Source organism: Capsaspora owczarzaki, assembly GCF_000151315.2.
Source record: "Capsaspora owczarzaki ATCC 30864 unplaced genomic scaffold supercont2.2, whole genome shotgun sequence".
NCBI lineage: Eukaryota > Filasterea > Ministeriida > Capsasporidae > Capsaspora > Capsaspora owczarzaki.
The window spans coordinates 229153-248374 of NW_011887293.1; the positions used below are offsets into that span (position 1 = coordinate 229153).

Sequence of the window (19222 nt, forward strand, 5' to 3'; positions counted from 1 at the left end):
TGTTTTTTGTTCTTAACGGTTTTTTTTCTTATTAGTTTTGTTTAATTCACTTCATTTCACGCACTGCTTCAAATATCAGCTCATTTCATTTGCTTCTGAGTTTTGTTGATGGGACACGATCGCAGTGAAGTCGCTTCGAAATGGCGGCGATGGCAGCGCCGAATCCAGAATCGAATCACCACGCGGCTCGTGCTTGTGTGTGGCGCTGTGATTGGTGTCGTACTCTGCCTACTATTGCTTGCACAACCGCTGCGACCGGCTGGATGGCAGACGGCGAACAGCAAGGCGGTAAGCGAGATTCGGGCTGCGTTCCGCCCTTCAACCAGAGTTCATAGCGCTCGTCCAGTGACGAGCGTTGAATGAAGAATATTGGACCATGCAATCGCGCAGGAGAGGGGGAAGGGCAAGGGGGCCGGCTGGGCTGAACGAGGGATTTGAGACGCAACAATGCAGAGATTAGTTTGACAGGTCTCGTTGTCATTCTGCTCCCACCATCGAGAGAAAGCCAGCCACTTGCTTTTTGGTTGTTATTCACGCACACAACAACATTGACACATCACTGTTACGCAGAGAACACGCGCGATGCGAGACACAATCCCCATCCCCCTCGTTTACTTTTGACCTGAAAACCACGCTTGCTTTGCTGACCTGCCTTCCTCCCATGCTATGCTGAAACGTTCTAGGCCATGCTCGACTTGTTTGAATGCTTCCCAAGAAATGGACTCTTGTTGGTCGATCCGGGTGTTCTGGCGCGCATCCGAGCGCAGGAAGGCAAGCCGAGTTTGACGCTGCCCGCCAACTTGAACGACGGCGACACTCTGGAGCTCGCCATGCCGGCGGAGCTGTGGAAGAGCAAAGACAACGAGTATGCGTTCAGCCAGCTGGAATTTCTGGACGAGCAGCACTCCAGCAGCAACCAGACTGCCGAGTTGGACCAGGATGCGTACCGCCAGTGGCTCCAATCACGGTGGCCGGTAGCGGCGCACGCGGCAGCGTCCGAGTCCTTCCTCGCCAAGATTGTCAAGTGCGGGAGGTTTAGCGTTCGAGCGTTTTTGGTCGAGTCGGACGAGTTGGCGACCGGGGCGCGAAGCGTGCATGCGGTGCAGGCAATCGATGAAAGCTTGAAGAGCAATCCAGGCGCCAATCCGGGTGGGTTTCTCCAGGATTGGGTGGGGGAAATTGCTGGGCGGCAGGCCAAGCAAAACTTGTTTGATGACGAGGGAGCAGCAGGACCCGGCTTCGTGGAAGACGAGAAGCCCGGAGTGCACGTCCTGCCAAAGTTCCGCCGTTCAGTGCTGGCAGTGTTGCTCGATCACACCACATCACATGCGGCGGCGCCGCACAATGGGGACAAGATAGCGGTCGGCTTGTCTTCCGACGCAAACCACGTTCGTGTGATTGTGTACCTGATCCACCGACGCGGAACCGACCATGCGCTGTTTGCGCGACTCATGGTGCCAGTGAACTCGGCTGCCGAAAACCAACTCATCTCCCGCGCAAGGCACGACTTTGGCCTGCGCTACTTTGTGCAGCAGGCCGAGCAAGCCAAGCTCCGCGGCATTCCTGTTGCTGCGGACGATGCTTTTCGGATGGGCAATCGCCCCAAAATCAACCCGCTCTTCATCGATGGCCATGCCTATCTTGGGTATCAGCAGATTTCTTTGGATACGACCGACCTGGCCGTCGTATCGCGCCACGTGGACGGTGTGCGCATCACGCACCCTTTGCACATTTCAAAGTTTCTCGATCAGCTGCAACATTCGCGTTTTGTCGAGTGTGACCAGGCGCGTGCGCGCCGATTCATGCTCGACTACGGCGCAGCCATCGAAAAGTTTGAAGATACAGCCATGGAAACTGGTCGCGGTATGGATCGGGACGAGTTTCGAGAGCGGTCTCGCGAAATGATCGACATGGTGACGGCTGCGCTCTCGCCTCTGGGCGTTACGTGGTGGCTCAACTCTGGTACACTGCTGGGGTGGTACCGGCAGTGCGATGTTCTTGCCTACGGCTTGGACTTTGACATTGGGGTGCCCATCGAACATTTCAGTGAGGGCATGGTTGACGCCCTTGTCAGCCACGGCTTTCAGCTCAAGCATCGGCTGGGCTTGCCATCGTGGGGCCTCGAAATCTCTTTCGTCTATGGCAAGATTAAGCTCGATGTATTCTTCTACTATCGAGAGGGCGACAAAATGTGGAATGGCGGCACCCAAGTCCGCAACGGCCAGAAGCTAAAGTACACCTTCCCCATCATCCATCCCTGCTGGACGGAATACCTCGACCGCCGCGTGCGTGTTCCTTGCAACACCCTGGCCCACGTCACGTCCAACTACGGGCCCAACTGGGATAAACCAAAGAACGTCTGGAAATGGCGCGTCGACCCTCCGAACGTGATTGACGCCGGCACCTGGACGGCCGACGAAATGAAGGAAGCTGTGCAGATCTTTATTGGAGGAGCATGATGGTTGCTGGTGGGATTTGACGCCCAATCGGGATTGAGATTTTTTTTAAACATTTTGTTCATCAACATCCATGCAAGGATTGAATCGCAACACATCCAAGTCACCCAGCAACAGATCATAGGGATGACATGTTGACACGTACTGTCACCATGCTGGGCCGACTACAAAGAGCTGACTTTCCAGTGGTGTTCAAACGAAAACGGAGCCATGTCATACGCCAGCGGGGCGTCGAGGGCGAGCTGCGCCAGCATTTCGCCAACGACAGGGGAGAGCTTGAAGCCATGGCCACTGAATCCTCCCGCAATGATCAAATTGCGGTGCTGGGGATGGCGGTCGATGAGGAAGTGTTCATCCTTGGTCATCTGCGAGAGAAGGTGGCGATGAGTGTGGATGATGGTCGGCAAATAAATGTACCAACAATGCAACAAAGAGAGGGGAACGAGGGCAACAGGGCACTCACAGTGTACATGCACGTCTCGGTAAAGGGCGGAGTCTTGACATCAAGGCCAGGGAACAGTTTGTCGACGTAGGGCGCAAACTGGGTCCAAATCTCCTCGGCGGGCGTGAAAGAGCGCCCATCAGCAGCAATGCTCGGGCCGCGGTGCAGACAGAGCTGCGGGGATAAAAGAAAAAGTAAGTCAGGTTTTCAGATTGGTTGCAGCCGAACGCGAGGAGTTTTGGGAGTTTTGGGAGTTTCGGGAGTTTTGGGTGTATTTTGCTTCTTTTTTTTTGTATTTTTACCTTCATGTATCCCGGCTTGTCTTGCTCTGGGAGACCATACACCAGCCCAGGTGCAGCATCCATGTCGATAAACACTGGGAATCCTTTGTTGAGGCTGTATGCGTCTTGGAACTCTGGTTTGATTTTCCAGTACGACACAGTGACTTCTTGCACATCCAGGCTCATCTCCACCTGCAGATTGCGCATGGCTTTGACAAACTGCGAAGAAATAATCGGCGCCTGGGCGAGCAGGGACGGTAACCACGCACCAACGGCAAGGACGACGCGACTGGCCACGGTGGTGAAGGTCGCAGGGGCAAACGACGGTTCTGTCGACTTTGTTTGCGTCATGCCATGGGGATTGCCGTCCTGCGACGTGATAACAATCCTGTCGTCGGATTGGACGTCCAAGGAAACAACACGACGGTCGCAGCAGAGGGTGCCGCCAAACGCAACGAAGCGAGCCTGTGTTTGACAAGGAAATTGAGCACAAGGAAAATTGAGCGCAAACGGACGTAACACCAACCTGCGCGCATGTCAACAAGGGCCTTGTGTGTACCTTCAGAGTGCTGATGATGCGGTCGGCAAAGAGAACGCCGGCAGTATTGTCCACAACGGCAATGTACGATTCCGTGAGCTCGACACCTGGGAACCGACGGTTGCATTCGGCCGGCTGGAGAATCTCAAACGGAGCTTGGGTCTCTTTGAGGGCTTGGATGACACTCGTCATTGCCGGAGCGTCTTTCTGACCAATCATCAGACCTCCGCATTCACTGCGCCAACCAAAAAGAAACGCAAACTCAAAATGAGAATCAAATGTCGATATTGTTTCGACCGTGAATTTGAGTAGCATTTTTGTCGATATTGCCATTTCGAGGTTTTGTGAGCTCTTTTTTTGGTTTTAATGATTCTTATTTTCCGCTTTCTGAGCGCAATGCGAATTCGCCATCGTGCGTCATTTGCTGCTCCGCCAGTCCGTCGTGGCTCTCAGATACCCCCCTTGGCGCGCCCCCCCCCCCACCTCATTCACGCATATACACCCCATCTTGAGTGTCACTGTCCAGCACCAGAGTGCACAGAGGGGGACTGGGACGTCGGAATGAGAGAACACACAGCCAAACTCACAACTCCGACAACTCCGACAAACACTCGCACACCTGAAGAGCGGCACGTCGGTCGACGCGGCCAGATGGTGCCAGAGCTGGTGCGAGCGCTTCATGAGCTTGGCAAACACGGGGTCAGTGTACGCAGTGCGCGTGATGCGACTTGGTCCGTGCGAGCTGCCCAGCTTGTGCTCGACCACCTGGTGCTGCTCCATCAGCACTGCTGGCGACAGGTGGTCGGCCGCGCGGCGCTCTTGGATGGCGCATGCAGCAGACAGGCCCATGACGCCGCCGCCGATAATCACGCAGGGAACAACCGCCTCGTCGCTCATCGTGTTTGCAGTGAAAAGTGGAAAAGTGGAAAAGAAGCTCAGAAAACACAAACAAAAGACTGAGTTTGGAAGCAAAGCAGAAGAACACAGCAAACGAGACTGTCCGTCGGAGGGAGGTGAAGTCAAACACTATGCACTTGCGTATGTCGATGTGTGTGAGTGAGTGAGTGTGTGTGAGTGAGTGTGAGTGAGTGAGTGAGTGAGTGAGAGTGAGTTTGGCTGTGAAACCTGAATCTCCAATTCTAAGTCGCACCAAGCACGACCCGGTTCCCCACGCTTTGCTCATCATTTGCTGTGTTTGTTTGATGCACTTGAATTCGATGGAACCAAACCAACCATGCTTCATTCAGTCGTCCTTCCTGCAACAATCGCATGACGCAGAGCTTGTCGGATGGACTGGCTGAGCTTGCAAGCAGGCAGCGAGTCAATCGAGCGCGGGCAGCTGCTGGGGCGCAGAGTCCGGTCGCCTTCCAGCCGCAGCCACCGTCACAAGAACAGCAGCTGCAACAGCAGCAACAAGAGGTGGCTGTCGTCACAAGCAGTACGGCTGCTGCCGGCGGACCTGAGACCGAGTTGGCGCCAAAGCCAAGGCAGCAGACGGCGCTGGGTCGCCAGCCGCCGCCACGAGATGCATCGTCGCCATCATTGCATGGCTCTGCTCGCACTGTCACAGAGACGACCAACAGCGGCGGCGGCGGCGGCGGCGGCGGCGGCGGAGGACCGGACGCAGCGACCAACCGAGCGTCGATTGCAAGCCAAGCAAAGCAGCACAAGAACGCCGCCGCTCAAGTTCCCGCCAATGCATCGCCCAGTCATGCAAGTCGGCACGCTGGCCGTGGTGCAAACGCAGCCGCCCACTACCAGACTGCTGCGTCGTCCGTGAGCGTGGCAGCGTCGCCAAGACCGAGCTCTCCTGCTGCTGCTGCTGCTGCGACTGCTGCGACTGGAGTCGGTTCCAGTTTGCTGGACGATCAGGCCGCCGTCCAACCGATGGCATTGGTGCCATCACTCAGTGGCAATGTTAATCATGGGGCTCGAGACGTGGTGGAGCCGGTTGGCGAATTGCCGGTCGCGCTTCTTGGCAGCTCCATGCCCGCGTTTATCGCCCAGGCCGTGGAACAGCTGATCGAAGGTCACCAACGGCATATGGATGGTACGAACGATGAGTTGTGATTTGCGTGTCTGTGTGTGTGTGAGGGTGCGTGAGACGGATGGTTTTCATCGTTGTCTGCTTTTTGCGTTTTCGTGTTGCCAGCCGTTCGTTGCCAAGCCGAGTCAATAGCCGCGCAACAGTTTGCAATTCTTGAGAGCAAGTACGTCTGATTTGCTGACGAGATGATGTGCCGTGGATACACCCATCATCATCATCATCATCATCATCATCACCATCATCATCATCATCATCATCATCATCTCACTTTTTATTCATCCCATCGCCAGGCACGCTGCCGAGCTCGCTCAACTCACACGGACTCTGCAAGAGCGCGATAGTGAAATCACTCGTTTATCAGGCATGCTTGCTTTGCAAGAACGCCAGTCAAGTGAGCTAGCATCCCGGCTACACTCTTCGGAAGAGCAGTGCGACGAACTAAACCAGGAATTGGCGCGATGGCGCGAACAAGGCACGAAATGGCGCGAGTTTAAGGTTCAGTTTGAGCAGCGAAAATGTAAGGATTGAGGCGAACTGTTCAGTTGCAACACTAGTGGAAGGATTGACTGACTTTTATTTTGGTGATTTTTTTTTGAATGGACATTTAGCTGGGCGACAACATGGCACACCTTCATCCACCCCCACATCCACCAGCAGTCGAGCAATCACGCCGACCGAGCATCATTCACGTGGTGCGACAGTGCCACCGCGTGTAATATTTGACGAGGATCACACGGCGACAATCTTGAACAAGGAAACGTCGGAAAACACCAGCGCTGACCATCGAGCACCGCCGCTGGAGAACCACCACGATGTAAACGGCCCTCAATCCCCACACACGCCTGAGCAGCTTCAGCAGCAGCGACAGGGTGTGGAGGACCTGGAGCAGATCAACTCTGATGCAGAGTCGCCAGAGTCGCCAACAACCGATGCTACTGTCGCCGGTGTGTCTCCTCATCGACAGCCTAGCAGGGCTTTGAGTCTTGGAGCAAGACCCCAACTCACAGTGATCGAGTCCGAAATGAGCGAAAGCTTTGACATGTTTGTGGCTCGATCTCCGTCACCCGTGGTCACTACAATTGCGGACATTGTGCGAGTCAACGGCCTGGAGCATGCAAGCACAGACTATTCGACCGCCACGGCAAGGCTGAGTTTGAAGCGGCCCGCCAACGATGAGGGCCTTCCGGCAGAAAGAAGCAAGTCGCCACGACTCGCCTTGCCCACCTCGTCCTCTATCGTCATTGTCTCAGGCGACGGGAAGGCGGCCAGTCTACGTCCCAGCACGAGTGGCGGATCGAGCGATGGTCTTCCGGCCGTCCAGTGGGGAGATCGGCCACAAGCGAGCGCAGCCTTCAAGTACGTCGAGGTTGTACGCAACCGAGAGGCGCGTGATCGTCTTCCTGCCGCCGAATGCAACGAATGCGAGAAGGTACGTGCATCAGCAACTTGGCTCATGTGCATTTTTGGCGTGTCCTTGAGTACTCATTTGGGAGGGTGAATAATACCACCGTGTGCTTGTGCTTCTTTCTTATTCTGCTTTCTTCTTCATTTCCGTTGTCAGTTTTTCGCTGGTCAATCCCATCTGCAGGGCAAGAACTTTCAACATGTCTGCCGACACAAGCATGTCTCGCTTCCACCCAAGTCACCAGAAGGCTTTTGGAATGTTGATTTTGCTGCCACGCAAGGCTCTGGTGGTCGCTCTGCATGCAACTCGATGCTCGACAATCAACCATCTCCTTCGTCTCAGCAGCAGGATCAGCACCACGATGTGATTATTGATTCTGACGATCAATGAGCGCATTGTTGTGCTTTTTTTCTTTGTTGTTGCTGTCTGTACTAATATACCGCTTTATTTAGCTCGTGCTAGGCGATTTTCAAACTTGACGAACTCTCAGCACTTGGTGTTTGTGAAAGACACGCAAGCAAACAGACGCAAACACACACACACACACACACACACACACACACACACACACACACACACACACACACACACACACACACACACACACACACACACACACACACACACACACGCAACCATTTGTTCAACATTTAAAACAAATCAACAGAAGCAGAATCGCGGCCTTTGGATGCGGCAATGTAGTCTGCAATGGATTCGACACCACCGCCAAGGGACGCCGAGGCGCCTGCGGCAGGCTTCACCATGGAAAACAGATCATCGTCGTCGTCCAAGGCGGCAGCCGGCTTGGTGACGGCGGCAGCGGGGCGAGCGGTGGACGCTGGCTTGGGCGATGCGATGGTCGGCTTCACGGCTGCCGGCTTTGGCTTGGTTGGAGCAGCAAACAGATCGTCGAGATTGTCATCGATCTTGAACAGGGCAGAGTTGTCCTCGGGCTTGTCTGGCACAACCGCGGCGCGCTTCGGGCCAAAGAGCACGGCATCCGACTCGTTCACATGAGCCGATTCGCTGCCACTGCCAGCGGGAACAAACAGGTCGTCGTCGTCGTGGACAATCTCGCTTTTGATGGAGTCAGCAACGTTGTTGGCCTTTGAGGATGCCGAGAGACTGTCCGGGTGGAAGGCGGAGGACGAAGGCCGCTTGACGCTGGGCTCGCCGCGGCTTCCGGGTTGGGCGGTGATGCTGGCGCGGTCTTCGTCGATGGAAGTAGCGCCTAGGGGATCTGTGGACTCGTCTGTGCTGTCGTCCATCCCAGCAAACAGGTTTTGTTTCGTTGTGGCAGTCGCAGCGGCAGCCGGCTTGGTTTTGACGGCGACGGCGGGCTTGCTGGTGGCTGGCTTGAAGACCGTCTCGGACGAGGCTCCAAACGGATCTTCGTCGTCCTCGGTGGCAGCGCGCTGGCGGCTCTGGATGGCACTCGCCGTGCCGTTCTGTTGATTTTCGACAGCGAGCGCCGTGGACGAGCCGGCAGCAACTGCAGCCGCCTGGCGCTGTTGCTGTTGCTCTTTCTGCGAAACGTTGGTGATGGAGAGCTCCTTTGCGTCGCGAATGGGCACGCCGAGAAAGCGAAGCAGCGTGTGCGAGACGGCGGCCGTGGGATGGGCAGCAATCATTCGCATGAGCTTGTCGAACGTTTGTCGCCGGCTGTCGACATCCGATTCAGACACAAACAGCGTCTTTTGCGGGACGCCTGGCAGTGCAATGTCGCGCACTTCGCGGCGCATCTTTTCTTGAAACTCGACAAACTCAGTGTAGCGGCGCGGCACCGTAAACTGGATGACCTCGGCGTCCGTGTGCTTTTGCTTTTTAAACTCGCGGCGCGTCGTCCTGACAATGACGCTGTACTCGGTATGACTGACGAAGAAGTCCTCCATCGTTCCGGCAATTTCCTTTGCCGATGGGACGCTGATTTCGACGCCCGTCGCGTTCTTGATGCTCCTGAAAAAAAAAAAAAAAAAAGAATACAACGAGCAAAAAACATTGAGGAAAATGGTGAGAAAACGAACGAGACAAGGCGAATGAAAAACCACGACCAGCGACAAATCCAAAATTCTCGGATTGAGCCACTTGTCTGAGCTTCTGAGAATTGAGACACTTGTCTGAGTTTTCTGAGATGTGCGGATGTTTTCCAATCTCCTTTCCCCCCCCCCTCCCCCGCGCCCCATCACGCGCGCGCTTCGGCAACCCCAACGCGTAGTCGGACGATCTACAACCGAGATCACTCGATGTCGAGTGAGTGAGGTGAGCATTGATGAGCAGTGACTTGGAGTGACTTGGAGTCATCTCGCGCTTCCGTCCGCCAACAAAGCCAAGCCAAGCCAAGCCAAGCAAAGTGGGGGCTCTTTCTTCGCTTGATGATCAATAGCGAGTGTGCTGATTGCTTTGTCGCTTGGCCGAGTGATCGAATGTGGCAAAAGTGGGGCGCCTCGAGAGCGAGCCAGTAGTCAGCAACCGCGAACCGCATGACAGCCGACAGCTCTCATCACTCTACTCCCTTCCATAGCCAAGTCTCACTCTCGCTCTAGTTACGAGCACGATGATAGTGATGGGCACGGAGGGGAAGGCGGAGGGATGTCAATCGAGCAAAAAGTCATTCTCGTCTCAGAACAAGCAAAATGATTTGGTTTTTACATTGTGGTGGCGGTCAAACAAAAAAACGTAAGAGTGACGAGTGATATCAACAAAGGGGCAGTGGTGGATATTGTACATAATGATGATGATGATGATACACAGGAACTGAGGGGAAGAGAACGAAAGAATACTCAAACAAACATTGACAAAAGCTTTGGTGAACGCCTTGGTGGGAAAGCAGTGGGGTGCGCGAACGTAGGGTGATGGTGCGCTGCTCGGCGTTGCTGGGATGGAAGTGCCTGGCGGCTGGCGCGCGCTGTTTCGGGAATGCTCTCCAAATAACAGCGCTTCCAAGTGCGCGTCACTCTGGGGCGGATGAATCGCCATCGCCGTGTGCCATGGCGGCCTCTTGATCATCGGCGCTCGCAGATGACTCGCTGTGGGCTTGTGAAGTTTCAAAGAATCGCGGATATTTCACAGGGTCGGCCTGGAATTGCCCTTTGCGCGACTTGCGATCGCGTTGAATGCGATTGAGCTCGGTTTCTTCCTCTTGCTCAATCTAACAGGCACCACCCGACAAAAACGTCAAGCAAAGGGGTGTATGTGTGTGTGTTTCAATACGTGGCTCAAATGCTTGTGAGGGGGGGGGCTGTACCATCCAAATCACCTCGCTCCCAGAGCGTTTCAGAAGCGATTTTGAGCTTTTTGCTTTTACCACTTCGAGCTTTTTATCCACGCCCGGGATGAATGACAGTAATCTTGAGATGATGGTCAAGTTATTATGCAGCTTTTGCTGGTACCTGTCCAGACAGTCCGACGGTTGGCAAGATGAGTGGAAACTGCAGCACAGCTCCAAACCGCCCCCCCCAAACGATCAGTCTCACCGTAGAACCTCGTCGGGCCGCCGCGCATTCTGGAACGATACGATCGTGTACTGCAGCACTTGATTCTCGTCCAGCAGCTGCAAATGCATCCAGCGTGAAGCGCACACCCCAAGCCACACTAACAAGTGAGCGCCTCCCAATGCAACACTCACTCGGATGTCGAGATCCGAGTCGATCGTCGTCCGCCACGGTAATCAGACGTTGTCCTGATTAGCACATGATGATGTTTTTGTCACCTGCTGGAGGAGGGCAGGGGTGAATGCAAAGTCCTCCTGCCGCTCTGCTTCGTTGGGCAGCCAGTCGTCCCGGTCTTGCTGCGTCTTCTTCTGCCTGTCCGAGAACATGGAGTGAGTAAAACAACTGCAGAGTTGAATGTTCAGAAGAATCATCAATTGCTGAGAATGACAATCTCAGAAATTAGTATTACTTGCTGCTCTCAGTCCTCACTTTTCACTTTTAACTCTTCACCATTGCCAGCCAGTGCCAGAGCCAGTATGCCAAAGCACTCGCCAGCGACCGAAGCCATCTGGTTCCAGATCTCCGGCGCGATTGGCACGCTGCTGTTCTACGCATTCTACGAAGGGCTCTACCGGATAGCCGACTTTGAGTGGCAGAAGGCCGCCGTCTGCAACGCGATCGCCTACGCCGTCTCCATCAGTAAGCAGCAAGTCCGTTTTGATAATCACTCGAAATGCAAACAGACTCACATTTGGCAATCTGAACAAAATCGTGCTGGATGTGGAATTAGTTTGGCAGCACGCGCTGCATCGCACGCTCGTGTTTGGCGCCACACCCGGCGTTTCGTACTGGCGCTCGTTGGGATCGACGTACCTGTGCTACGGATTGTCCATTGCATTGCTTGGTCCGATCTCGGTCGCGTTGGATTTTGTCACGGGCAATCACCAGGTCACCTGGGTCCTTGGCCTGGTTATCACTGGCGCGATCAACTACTTTACCGTCAAGCAGGCATTTGCACCCCCAAAGGGAGCCCAGCTCGACGAGCTTCATTCGCAATAATGCGTGGGCTTTGGTTGTGCAAGTTTCAAGGTCCTTGTCCGACTTGAGTGACAAAACCGTGCGAGGGTTGGCAAGTTCACACAAATTCACGACGTTCGTTCAATGAAATCTCTCGTTGTTGGATGCGTTTTGCAGTCTGTGGGAGTTACGAGACGGTCCTTCTTTGTCGAATACATGTTTGAAAGCTTGCTGGGCAGTGTTTTGGCATGAGGGGATTCAGCACGCAGAACCTGTCCACAAATTGAAAACACTAGTGTCCTTGCTGGCACCCTCTAGCGCGTCACACTGTGATTGAGTGATCTTTCAATACAACTGTTTTCGGCTCTCTTAAGGCTTTGAAACTGAATGAGAATTGAGTAGAAGACAAAGGGCGCAAAAATCACAATAAATCACAATGGTTTTTACTGGCCCTCCATGTCGTGCTAGACACCCCGAGAATGCTACTGTCGTGTTGTGATATCAAAGCGGCATCTCCATCGCATTCAGAGGTCCAGTCTTCAAAATCCACTCTTGTTCCTTTTTTTTTTTTTCTTCTAAATTCTCAGACATGGGACTCTTTGGCAAAACGCCGACTGCTCAAGAAATGGTAACAATTCAATCCATAACCAGCATCGGCTGATCTTCGCCGAACACGTTTCTCATCGTTTTGTGATGGATGAACAACAACAACTTGATGCAACAGGTTCGCGAATGGCGGCTGCGTCTCAAGCACGAAGACCGAACGCTCGAGCGCCAAATCCGCTGTGAGTTGAGCAATCTGACCGAAAATCTGAGCAACTAGGGAGAAGGTTATCTGAGCAGCTGCAGCGCTTCCTATGGCATAACCATCTATTGACAGTCGCAATGCCACTGCACTGGACCTGGAGCGCTGAGCACTTTGAAGAGAGTCGGCTTTGATGACCAACTCAATGCAAATGTACGACAACGACGACGAACGCAGCCGACGTGGATGCCTTCGTCTCGCCCCCTGGACAGCGTCGCAATGGCACTGCAAGCGCGTGTATCTGTGTGCGAGGGTGTGAGTGTGAGTGTGAGTGTGGTTGTTGCGGGGGGGGGGGAAGGGCATTGTGCGGCCTGGCGTCGGTTACGTCAACACAGCGCAGTCCAGCCCAGCCCTGACCAGCCCTCGCTTCCCTTCCATCTCCGTTCGAGCTCTCTCGCTCCATGTCTGGTCTGAGTGGGACGGTGTTGGAATTCGAGGAAGACTGACCACGCTGTTGGAACCTGCGCAATTGAAACCTTCCTTCCTGTTGGAATCGCTCTAATGTCTCGAATGATGCTCAATGCGTTTGATCGTTTGTGTTGGAATACATTCAGCCATTCAGGGCGAGGAAGCCAAGGTGAAGAAAAGCCTCAAGGACGCTGCCAAGAAGGGCGACGTCGACGTCTGTAAAATCCTCGCAAAGGAGCTCTACCAATCCAAAAAGGCAGTCAACAAGTTGTATGCCTCCAAGGCGCACATCAACTCGATCGTCATGAGCATGCAACAACAACTCGGTGAGCAGACCGCCGAGGGGAGGAAGGGGGTTTTCTTGGTGGATTTGGGCCCCCCGCCGCTCTAAAATTCTAACGTTTTTGAACACATTTTGTCGTCTTGTCAGCCATGACAAAGCTGGCGGGCGCATTGGGTCGCAGTGCACAGGTCATGAAGTCAATGAACGCGCTTGTGCGAGTGCCCGAGATTGCCGCATCCATGCAAGAGTTGTCCCGAGAAATGATGAAGGCCGGTTTGATTGAGGAGATGGTCAACGATGCCATCGACATTGACGACTCGGAGGAGCTCGAAGACCAAGCAAGCTCCGAGGTCAACAAGATCTTGTTCGAGCTTACAGACGGTACGAAGCGAGCGAGTGGTTGGGTGGCGAGGGAGGGGGAGGAATGAGTCTCGCTGACTTTTGCAAACTTGGTTTGTTTGTTTGTGTGTACTGCGCGGTGCAGGTCTCCTGGGTCAAGCTGGCCATGCCAAGGACGATTTGCCCAGCGTAAGAGTTTTGCGATCTCATCCAAGTTTGCGTTTTTGATGTGAGGTGGGGGGGGGGTTTATTTTATGATGCTCATTGGCTTTTTTTTGGTTGTTGCTGTTGTTTTTTATTGTGTGTTGCATCCTCAGTCATCTCGCGCCGCTGCAGCCGAAGCCGAGGACGAAGATGAAGAAGATGTGGATGCCATGCGTGCACGCCTGGAAGCGTTGCGATCGTAGTTTTGTTGTGTTTTTTTCTGGTTGTCGCTGCTGCTTTTGTTTGTTTGTTTTTCTGTTCAACTCAGATTCAATCCACTCTTTGACGCTCTATTTTCATTTGTGAGTGTGTTTTTGCGACCAACATGCTTTTTGTCGGTCGATACTGTACTCTCCACCTTCGACGCTTAGATGAGACAGCGTTTCATTCAATTCGACATTCATGATGTTGTTGCTTTTGCTAACAAAATCTTCTTTCATTGGATTTTTTTTTTTCAATCTTTTTTCAATCTTTTTTCAATCTTTTTTCAATCTTTTTTCAATCGTTTTTTTTTTTTTTTTTTCCTTCTTCTTCTTCTCATCACACTTTCACACTCACTCTCACATCACTTAACTGAACAAGCATGCCGTCGACTGCAGCTGTTAGTGTTGGTGTTGATGGTGGTTCAGCTGGCAGTGGCGTCGTGGTGGCGTCGTGGTGCCGGGTAGCCCAACCGCAACAGCAACAACAGCAACAACATTGACCAGCTCGACTTCGACTTCGACGACCACGACGGCCAATGTCGCAGCGTACGTCGAGCAGCTGGAGAACGACCTGCGGCTGGCGGCCGAGCTGGGCAACCTGCTGCTGGAACGCAACACGACGCTCGAGCGCGAGGCCGAGCAGGTTCGCGGCGGGAATGACTCGCGCGTGAGGGAACTGGCGCTCGAGGCGTACGACCTGCGCAACCAGCTCGAGCTGCTCAAGGCCAAGCAGACCGTCGAGGGCCAGCAGGCTGCAGATCGCCTGTGGGAGTCGGAAGCTCGCCGCAGAGACGCAGAGCAGGCACAGACGGACTTGCAGCAGCGCGTCGTCCAGCTGCGCGACGAGCTCGCCAAGCTCAACGAGCAGAATCGCAAGCTCCAGGTCAACGCCGACGCAGCTGGGCAACGCGCATCGGCGGCTGAGCGCAAGGCACAGGACACTGAGACTCAGCGCGTCGCTCTGGCCGCGCAGCTCGACACTGTCCGCAAGGAGCTCTTTGACGAAGGGTTCGGCGAAGGAAGCGATTCGGCTGCTGCTGCGGCCAATGCTGATGCTGCGGCCAACGACGACGCCAATGCTGCTGCCAATGCTGCTGCTCATGGTGGAGCCCATAACGATGGACTCGATGCGTCCGGGTCGCAGCGGGACGACGGCGACAACGGGCGAGCCGGAGACGCGTCCGCAGAACTGCTCCGCGCCGAACTCGAGCAGCTGCGGACGGCCCTGCTCGAGCAGATCAGCGTCGCACGCTCACTCGAGTCCCAGCGCGACGAATACAAGTCGTTGCTGGCAGACCGCTCGGAGGCTCTCGAGCGACTCCGCGAACAGCTCAACGAGCATCTGCTGGCCAGCGGGTCGCTCAACGGCAGCCAAACCCTCTCCGACCAGGTCATGCCGTTCCTCGCCGCCGAGCACCAGGCCGTGCAGGAGCGCTTGCGTCAGCAGCAAGAGCTCATTGAGCAGCAGCGAAACGCCCTCAACAACGCCGCGCAGCACAACTCGCCTGCGCCGTTTGCTCGGGAGTCGTCCATCAACCCCGCCACCTCCAAGATGGGCTCTCAGTCCGACACGCCCGCCGATGCTGCTGCCAGCGTTGATCCAGTCACGCCAGGACCCAGCCAACCAGTTGCCCGCGAGCTCTTTGCCGAGCCAGCCGCGACTTCCACCATCACGGCTGCTTCTGCTTCTGCTTCTGCTTCCGCTGCTGATTCATCGGCCGCTGGCTCTTCAGAAGAGTTTACCCTCGGCAGGCAGGGTCGTCAATCGTGGGAGCGCCAATCTCAACAATGGGCGTACAAGTCTGCGCGAACGAAAGCGCGCACCAAGGCGCGCGATGTGACCAAGTGGCGAAACCAGCTCAAGCTCATTCGTCGCCAGGTGTCCATGGGACCTGCGGATGGCCGTGCCCGTGCGCAAAACGCTGGCAACACCAGCTCGCCTGCCAAGGACCTTGCTGCCAGCGCCACTCCCACGACTGATACTACTGCCACCACTGCCTCCTCGACTTCGCCGTCCGCTAGCACGACTACTTCTACGACGGCGACTTTTGATTCCGTGGCAGCGTCGCCCGCAAGCTCCATGGGCATGTCCGCCTCGGCTCCCAACTCTGTGAGCAAGCGCAGCTCGGTCTGGTTTGCTGATTTGGACGCCCTCGACCAGTTCGACGAGGAGACTGTTGCTTCCATGCGCGAGCTGCTTTTCGCCAACAAGGACGGCGCCCCGCGCCAGCCTCCTCATGCCACTTTGACTGCGAGCACTCAAACAGACGACGAATTGTTGCCAGTCGCTGCTGCCGTTTCCAGTGTTGCTGTTGCGACGACGACTACTACCAGCAAGACCAACGAGCCGTCGCCGCCGACCGCGCGGCGTGCATCCATGATGCGCACGACCCCTGTTGGTATCGATCAAGATTTGCGCTCGCCAACGGCATCGGCTGCCCCGGCCCCTGTCGCCGACGATGACGACTCGTTGCTGTCGGCCGTCATGTCTGCCATTGGCTCGCAAAAATTGGCCAGCAGTGCCCCTGCTAGCGCACCCGCACCAGCAGTGGCAGCAGTGGCGGCAGTGGCAGCTTCCAGTGAGACCTCGACCGCCCAAGTGTTGGACGAGACTTTGCTGCGAGAGTCGCCCCAGTTTGCAGAGGCCGTCCGAAGTGAGTCGGCGCGACTCGAAGCCGAAATTCAGGCGCGTCTGAACGCCGAGCACACTGCAGCCCAAGCAGCGGCGGTCTCGGCTGCCATCGCGGAGGTCACCGCTCGGCTCGAGGCCCAAGCAGTGGCCGACAGTAAAGCTGCTGCACACGCCGCAACAGCCGCCGCAGAAGCCAAAGCCGCTGAAGTCAGGGCTGCCGACCTCAAGGCTGCTGCAGAGACCCGGGCTGCAGAACTCAAGGCTGCGGAGGCCAGGGGCGCTGAAGCCAAAGCCGCCGAACTCAAGGCTGCCGAAGCCAAGGCCAAGAGCGCTTCGTCATCCACTGCCACAACCCCGAGCGGTTCCCCTCATACCCAACGCGCGGCTGCTGCTGCTGCCGCTGCTGCGCTTGCGGCTGCCTCTGCGGCTGATGCCCTGGCCAAGTCCCTGTCGGCGCACCAACGCCGAGCCTCTACCGTCAGTGTCAACTCGAAACAAGTGCAATCGGTGGGCGTCGAAACAGAGCCAGCATCGGTCGCGGCCGGTGCCACGCAAACGTCGCCCGTTATGACTCGCAAGCCCGCCACCACGGCTTCCGCTGACACGCAAACCACAGCTCTCGATAGCGCTGTCACTGCCGCTGCCGCCGCTGACTTTGCCACCGCCGCCTCGGATGCGTCGATGGCCATCTCGATAAACCAGGCACCCGCTCTCGTGTCTGACAAGTACGATCGTCTTGCCATTCTCGGCCAAGGCGCGTGGTTTTCCAAGGCGACCAAGAGTGGCACCACGCATCGCCGCTATGTGACGTTCAACCCCTGGAAGCGCACAGTTACCTGGGCTGTGGATGAACCCCAGTCTCAAAAGACCCGAGTCTGTAAGTGTCGATTTTTTGAGTTGCTTCGTCGTAGTTTTGGCATTGTTCTGTCGATGCGTTGTTTCTGATTTTTATTTTTATTTTTTATTTTCTTGGTTCTGTTGTTTTGGCAGATCGCATTCAAAACTTTGTGCCGTCCATCACAGGCACTCGCTTCCCCCAGTTGAACATGACCCAACTTGGATTCACCCTGTTTGCTGCAAATCGCGAGATTCTGCTGCTTGCATTAAGCAACTCTCAGAAGAATGCTTGGCTCGAGGTGAGTGTTCCTGTGTCATTCTTGTTTTTGCCTTCGACATGCTTTGACTCACCCCCTCCTTCGCTCGCTTTTTTCCCCCGTCCAAAAACAAAATCTGCAGGCGCTCAATATTGTCTTCCAGCGCACTGCTCCATCTGTGGCGCTCGAGGTGTCACTTCCTCCAATGCTGACCATTATTGCCCCAGTCAAGCCAACGGCCCTCTCGTCGTCTACATCTGTTCTGATGCCCGTCAAGGCTGTCATTGCCAAGCCAGCCACGGACATTATGCCCCTGGCAGGAACCAACGCGCGCGGCATAGAAACGGAAACATCCGTCCACGGCCGGGAGCCAGAAGCAGCAATAGATTCGGACAGCTACAACACCCTTCCTAAGCTGGCGCTTGTTGGAGGTGACAAGAAGCTGGTGGCAGCTGTGTCAGACGACGAGTTTGACGACGACAGCTTTGTGTAATATCTTTTTTTGTTGTTTGTTTTGGATGTCTTTTTACGCGCGGAGAGCGTTTTCTTCCATGCTTCGCCCAGTTCTGTTTCCATGTTGATCTTGATCGTGTTACTTTTGTAATGTTTTTTGTTAAGTGTATTGAGAAATACTGAATAGCTGTTTATCATTGAATCTTTTGTTTGTTTTTTTTTTGTTGGTGTTGTGGCCTTTGCGGTCGTCAACAAAGAGGGGCGTCCACCGCTCGCCACAATCGTGTCTCAATCGTGTTTTCGTTGGATGTTAGACATAGATGCCGACTGTTAGCAGGAGGAAGAGCGTGCCAAAACCGAGAAAGACAGAAGCCAAGCCGGCGCCCGACAATTCCTGCACCAGGTTACGGTTTTGCTTGGATGTGGTTACTTGCTGCCTGCAAGCGGGAGCACGAAGCAACAGTGAGACCTCCATCCAACCACGGTCATGGACGACCGCCCGCCTGGAGTGCGTTGATGATGATGGCTTACACAAAGAACGTTCCGGCAAAGATCAGTCCGATGACAATCAGGATGAAGGCCAGAGTGGAGAAGCTCGCCGGGTTGAGCGGTGCGTTGTACGGAGTGTACTCAGCCTATTGCATTTGCAAATAACAAGCGATATGTGAGTTGAGGTGCAAGTTGAGTTGAAGTGGAAGCGAGTTGAGTGGATTTGCATTGAGTGGATTTGCATTGAGCGAGTTGTTGCTACTGCTGTCTGACCAGACAAAGACAAAAGCACAACCACACCACGCTTTTTGGTTTCGCAGAAGCAGTAGTACAGCAAGCAGCAGCAGCAGCAAACAGAGTTGTTTGGGATTCGTAGATTGAGATCAAAGCGAGATGATCGTCAGAGAGTGAGTGAACAAGAAGGCGGAGATCTCTGCCAAGCGATCAGACCGCGACACCGCCTCCCCCCCCCCAACAGGACATGATACAAACACTTGTAGGACCAGTGTTGTGCGTTTGTTGGGAACGGTCGTCGAGTGCGCGGAAGGAGAGGCGCAGGAAAACGCTCAAAAACGACAAGGAGAAAAGTTTCAAAAAAAAAACATAGGGATTGTTCACTAGAAGGAATTGAGAAAAGGTAGGAATCAAGCCGATACTGACCATTGAATAGAAAAATAAGAGTAAAAATTGAGACT

General features: G+C 54.8%; 7 protein-coding genes across 7 annotated transcripts; 4 read left to right on the forward strand and 3 right to left on the reverse strand.

Moving 5' to 3' along the window:
- Positions 1–108: 108 nt before the first annotated feature.
- Positions 109–2459, forward strand: CAOG_01255 (fukutin like protein; the record flags this gene model as incomplete). Its single annotated transcript, XM_004349725.2, has 2 exons — positions 109–288; positions 684–2459. 2 exons carry the CDS (start codon positions 109–111, stop codon positions 2457–2459), a joined length of 1956 nt encoding a protein of 651 aa, XP_004349775.2.
- Positions 2433–4703, reverse strand: CAOG_01256 (hypothetical protein). Its single transcript, XM_004349726.2, has 5 exons — positions 4337–4703; positions 3739–3952; positions 3201–3644; positions 2920–3072; positions 2433–2821 (listed from the first exon to the last, which is right to left on the reverse strand). Exons 1-5 carry the CDS (start codon positions 4612–4614, stop codon positions 2621–2623), a joined length of 1290 nt encoding a protein of 429 aa, XP_004349776.2. The 5' UTR covers positions 4615–4703; the 3' UTR covers positions 2433–2620.
- A 273-nt stretch (positions 4704–4976) lies between these two features.
- On the forward strand, positions 4977–7621 carry CAOG_01257 (hypothetical protein). The gene is made up of 5 exons (XM_004349727.2): positions 4977–5767; positions 5870–5927; positions 6055–6281; positions 6373–7193; positions 7326–7621. Exons 1-5 carry the CDS (start codon positions 4987–4989, stop codon positions 7557–7559), a joined length of 2121 nt encoding a protein of 706 aa, XP_004349777.2. The 5' UTR covers positions 4977–4986; the 3' UTR covers positions 7560–7621.
- A 198-nt stretch (positions 7622–7819) lies between these two features.
- On the reverse strand, positions 7820–10986 carry CAOG_01258 (hypothetical protein; the record flags this gene model as incomplete). The annotated part of the gene is made up of 5 exons (XM_004349728.2): positions 7820–9125; positions 10124–10317; positions 10474–10558; positions 10643–10719; positions 10879–10986. The coding sequence occupies 5 exons, from the start codon at positions 10984–10986 to the stop codon at positions 7820–7822; spliced, it is 1770 nt and encodes a 589-aa protein (XP_004349778.2).
- A 104-nt stretch (positions 10987–11090) lies between these two features.
- On the forward strand, positions 11091–11923 carry CAOG_01259 (hypothetical protein). Its single transcript, XM_004349729.2, has 2 exons — positions 11091–11299; positions 11391–11923. The coding sequence occupies exons 1-2, from the start codon at positions 11137–11139 to the stop codon at positions 11657–11659; spliced, it is 432 nt and encodes a 143-aa protein (XP_004349779.1). The 5' UTR covers positions 11091–11136; the 3' UTR covers positions 11660–11923.
- A 283-nt stretch (positions 11924–12206) lies between these two features.
- On the forward strand, positions 12207–18078 carry CAOG_08492 (hypothetical protein; the record flags this gene model as incomplete). The annotated part of the gene is made up of 9 exons (XM_011271772.1): positions 12207–12245; positions 12342–12402; positions 12977–13156; positions 13261–13494; positions 13598–13641; positions 13770–13855; positions 14286–17368; positions 17482–17627; positions 17728–18078. The coding sequence occupies 9 exons, from the start codon at positions 12207–12209 to the stop codon at positions 18076–18078; spliced, it is 4224 nt and encodes a 1407-aa protein (XP_011270074.1).
- Positions 18079–18175: 97 nt separating this feature from the next.
- On the reverse strand, positions 18176–19213 carry CAOG_01262 (hypothetical protein). The gene is made up of 3 exons (XM_004349732.2): positions 19188–19213; positions 18570–18673; positions 18176–18475 (listed from the first exon to the last, which is right to left on the reverse strand). Exons 1-3 carry the CDS (start codon positions 19188–19190, stop codon positions 18349–18351), a joined length of 234 nt encoding a protein of 77 aa, XP_004349782.1. The 5' UTR covers positions 19191–19213; the 3' UTR covers positions 18176–18348.
- Between the last annotated feature and the right edge of the window lie 9 nt (positions 19214–19222).

Coding starts and splice junctions, on each gene's coding strand:
- CAOG_01259 (XM_004349729.2), top strand. CDS start 11,137: ATGCCAAAGCACTCGCCAGCGACCGAAGCCATCTGGTTCCAGATCTCC. Junction 11,300..11,390: donor CGCCTACGCCGTCTCCATCA/GTAAGCAGCAAG, acceptor ATGTGGAATTAG/TTTGGCAGCACGCGCTGCAT.
- CAOG_01262 (XM_004349732.2), bottom strand. Junction 18,476..18,569: donor TTTGCCGGAACGTTCTTTGT/GTAAGCCATCAT, acceptor TCCCGCTTGCAG/GCAGCAAGTAACCACATCCA.
- CAOG_01257 (XM_004349727.2), top strand. CDS start 4,987: ATGACGCAGAGCTTGTCGGATGGACTGGCTGAGCTTGCAAGCAGGCAG. Junction 5,768..5,869: donor TCACCAACGGCATATGGATG/GTACGAACGATG, acceptor TCGTGTTGCCAG/CCGTTCGTTGCCAAGCCGAG. Junction 6,282..6,372: donor TCAGTTTGAGCAGCGAAAAT/GTAAGGATTGAG, acceptor ATGGACATTTAG/CTGGGCGACAACATGGCACA.
- CAOG_01256 (XM_004349726.2), bottom strand. CDS start 4,614: ATGAGCGACGAGGCGGTTGTTCCCTGCGTGATTATCGGCGGCGGCGTC. Junction 3,073..3,200: donor ACAAGCCGGGATACATGAAG/GTAAAAATACAA, acceptor TTATCCCCGCAG/CTCTGTCTGCACCGCGGCCC. Junction 2,822..2,919: donor CCGAGACGTGCATGTACACT/GTGAGTGCCCTG, acceptor CTTCTCTCGCAG/ATGACCAAGGATGAACACTT.